Source organism: Galeopterus variegatus, unplaced genomic scaffold, assembly GCF_000696425.1.
Source record: "Galeopterus variegatus unplaced genomic scaffold, G_variegatus-3.0.2 Scaffold763, whole genome shotgun sequence".
NCBI lineage: Eukaryota > Metazoa > Chordata > Mammalia > Dermoptera > Cynocephalidae > Galeopterus > Galeopterus variegatus.
Window position 1 is genome coordinate 136024 of NW_007726874.1, and position 4005 is coordinate 140028.

Genomic DNA, 4005 nt, shown 5'->3' on the forward strand with positions numbered 1-4005 from the left:
GCCGCCACCGCCACGACTTCCCTTCCCGCCCTGCACCTCCCCGCGCCGCTACGACCCGCCCCTGCGTGAGCGCCGACGCCGCCGGCGGAGAGAGACGCAAATCCGCTTCAAAGGAGGAGAGGCTCTCACTGGCCCGTTATTCCCTCGAGCCTCTTTCGCTCACTCCCGGCCTTCCTTCCCCGCGCCGTGTAGGATGCTGGGAATTGTAGTTCCGGTCGGCCTCGAGACCGCCCCCTCGGGTGGGTGGGAAAGAAGGGGTAAAGGCTCCAGAGGAAGGGCGCTTGCGTTTCGGCAAGCCGTCGCCATCTGCAGATGGGCGGGGCTGTGGGTAGGCTTGGTCCCCTTGTGTAGAGAAGCGCAGGGAAGATACAGGAGGACGTGGAGGGGGTCTTGAGTTGGTTTGGGTTTGGTTGTGGAAATGAAGCTCACTGATTTTTGTCCTAGCACTATAGGCGGTTGGTGGGAAATAATTTTAGTTTTCTTTTTTCTTTTTTTAAGGAGGGGGAAGGGCGTGTGTGTGGATGTTTAGCTGAATTCTAAGATCGTGCAAAGAATCTGAGGTGACCTTATATTACCCATCTCTTCCCCAGCTTCAGTGTCACAGCCCCAGGAGATATTAATACGAGGAAACCTGAGGAAGAAAATTGAGGGTGGGACACCAGAGCTCCGGCGTCCAGTTTGGCCTGAAGAAAGCTGGCGAAGCTAGAGTCCAGGGTTCTGTAAGAAGGTAGCCGAAGCCTAGCTAACTACCAGTAAACCCTTGACTAGGGATATTAAAATGTAATAAAAAAAAAAAAAATCTCAGATATACCCTACTAAAGTAGAATAATAGTTGACCTTATTTTTCAGTTTTCACACATATACAGCAGACTACAGACTATAAAACAGATCACTCATTCACCTATGCGTTTTATTCTTTTCTTAGATAAGGCCTTGCCCAGAAAGCCTTTTTTTACACGAACAGTTGTCAATAAAGTTTTTGAAAAGAATTCGTTTGTCTTAAATGCCTGTTTTTGCCCATCTGTATGCAAAACTACCATCTAATTGCCCATGCTTGTATAATACTTATTTAATATTTGATACTTCTGCTTTTCCACCAAGTGCTTTATGACTTCAATTGCTTTTCTACCTAATATGTTTGAGACTTGTACAGGCCAATTGAGAACAAGAGACCTGCCAGGTGAATTCCTCAAGAACTATATGTAAATTATTTTCAAAACTTTTAAATATGTAGTCAAAACTTGTACGAGTATTCAAAAGATTCCCCTAATGTGCTGGAAAGACTTCAGTGAACATTTAATCAGTTAAAGGCAGGAATTCATGGGTAAAACTCTTGGAAAACAAGTAAGCAGTATGTGGCTAGAGCCAAAAAATGCTCTACCATTCAATTCAGCAATTGTAATTGCAGGGATTTATCCTAAGGATATATCACAGGTTTATAATAGCAGAAATTGGAAAACATCTAAATGTCTAATGATTCGGGAATGGAATGGTTAAATTTTGGTATGTACTCTACCAAGATGACACTAGAGTGATTTATCTCCATTGAAAATGTTTACCTAACATTTCTAAAAGCATATTTTTCAAAAATGCAAGAGATATGATTAGAACCATGCTAAATCTCTAAGCAAAACATGCCCGAACCTACTTAAATATTAATAGTGGGTTGTTGTTTTTTTTTCTGTGTAGCTGGACTGTGTTTATAAGAAAATACTTTCAAGCCCACCAACAGAAGATTAGAGACAAGCTTGTAGTTCCACAAAGCCAGGTTTATTTAGCTTGGAGTAGCAAAGGAGAAAAAAAAACAAAGTCAAAACTTAATCTCTCAATTTTAGGAAGTTAAGAAGGGATGAATTGGGTTGGGTGATTTTAAGGCCTGGATTGTGAAGTGGGGAACTGGTTAGAATTGGAAGAAGAGTAGTTTGCTGGTTAATTCAAGGTTCAAAATGGAAACTATTAACTATGCAGAAATAAATTTTTGTCTGATTGAGGAATTTTTAATGTTTTATTTGGGCTGTGAATCCATTTCTTTGCTTTATGAGTTAAGATCTTGAAGAGGGCCCATCACTGGGTTTGATAACATCCCCTAATTTAATTCTCTGAGACTTTGTCCTAGCAACATCATAATAGAATTCTAGATCTACATCAGTGACTTTATGTTGATATTCTTCCTTCAAATCATTATGTACTAAAGAAATCTAAGCTTCAAGTTTGGTTTTGTTTCAATCATTTCTCCGTTGACTTTCTTGCTGTTTTATAGAATTATTATTTATATAACCATCTGTCTAAATATTAGCTGCTTAACAGCATTTAAGACTCTGGAGACCTAGTTCTTGACTAAGGGTATGCCACCAAGAGGCAAATTAAATGCATCAATAAATTTTGAACCCCCATTAAGAACCATTATCACATACTCATAAATCTCAAAAAAGGGAAAATATTAGGATTGTTCTTTCCGACCTGATTAGCATAAGCCTCTAATTTATTTAAGGAGCATTCAACTTGGGCAGAAGAGTTCATGTTCACACACACCACATTTTATTATGCTTTAGTAAACAAATACTTCCAATGCAATTCTGTTATTAAGAACCATATCTGTTTTTGATTAAATTCTCTGATTTTAAGATCTGGCAACAGGAATGATCTGGTTAACAATTTCTGATAAAGAAAAGATTTATAGGCATTTATCCCAAAACAGAATATTCTTCAGAGAAGAAAATGGCTCTTAGGAATTAGGTGTAGTCATGGGAGCATAACAAAGAACATTTAGTTCTGAAAGAGTATAAAGGACTAGCCCATAGGTCTATAGTGTAATTTCTTTGCGCCTCTCAGGTCTGGAATTCTGCACTAGTGTTGCACATAAGAAAAAAAAAGCCTGTTGGAGCACAGAACAAAAGAGGGCAGCTCATTTCTATGGTTGGTTCATAAAGGACTAGCCCATAGGTCTATAGTGTAATTTCTTTGCGCCTCTCAGGTCTGGAATTCTGCACTAGTGTTGCACATAAGAAAAAAAAGCCTGTTGGAGCACAGAACAAAAGAGGGCAGCTCATTTCTATGGTTGGTTCATAAGTACAAGCTGCTTGCCTCTTTAGAGCAAGCTGTTGTAATTACTACTTTAGAATATGGACATCCCCCCTTTCTAGCAAAATTCATTTGCCCTTATGAGTAAACTGATGACAGTAAATTTTGGTGGTGGTGTTACACATTGTGAGTAATTTTCAAAACTTCCCATTCCCTTCCTAGAAATATTTGGAGGATCACAGTTCATTGTATTTGGATATAGTAATATCATTCCTCCGTGTCAGGCCACTGAACAAAACTACTTGATCACAAGTGTTTTGAAAACACCACAGACAACCAAAAGTATTACAACTGTTTTGTATTCATTAAAGGAGTTGCTGTGTACCACAGTGTAAGGGTAGGTATAATTGTAACAATCTTGTTGGAAGGTTATATCTATTAGGATCTATCTCATTTCTTTTTACAATAACCTACATGTTGGAATAGTTGTGAAAATTGATTGGCTGAAGAGCGACTGTGGAGAAATTTGAGGCAGGTAGTAACTAATATCTTTTTCTCCCCACACACTGAAGGAGAGTGAAAAATCCTAAGACGAAAAAATACATCTCCATATAAATTCACATGTACAGAAAAACTACAAGAATAACATTTGTTTTATCATATTCTCTATCTCTATCTGTCTGCATATATGTTTTTTTTCTGAATCATTGGAGAGTAGGTTGCATGTATCATGCCTCCATATCCCTTAATATTTCAGTGTGTATTTCCTAAGAATCAGGATTTCCTTTAACATACCCATATTACTTTTATTAAAATCTGGAAATTTAACCATAAAATATTTTTTTCTAGTCTATGGTCCTTATCACATTTTGTCATTATCCAAATTTCTACATCCAGTCCAGGATCACATGATGCATTTAGTTGTTATGTCTCCTTATTCCTTATAACAGTTTTTAGCCTTTGTCTTCACAATAATGATGTTTT

At 38.2% G+C, this 4005-nt stretch overlaps 1 protein-coding gene across 1 annotated transcript in view; it reads right to left on the minus strand.

Annotated features, from left to right (window-relative positions):
- Window positions 1-4005, minus strand: part of ZNF451 (zinc finger protein 451) — a 102479-nt gene that overhangs the window by 77790 nt on the left and 20684 nt on the right. Inside the window, exon 4 of the mRNA XM_008572188.1 lies at window positions 164-446. Within this exon, the coding sequence (XP_008570410.1) occupies window positions 164-446 (283 nt within the window). The remainder of the gene's footprint in view (window positions 1-163; window positions 447-4005) is intronic.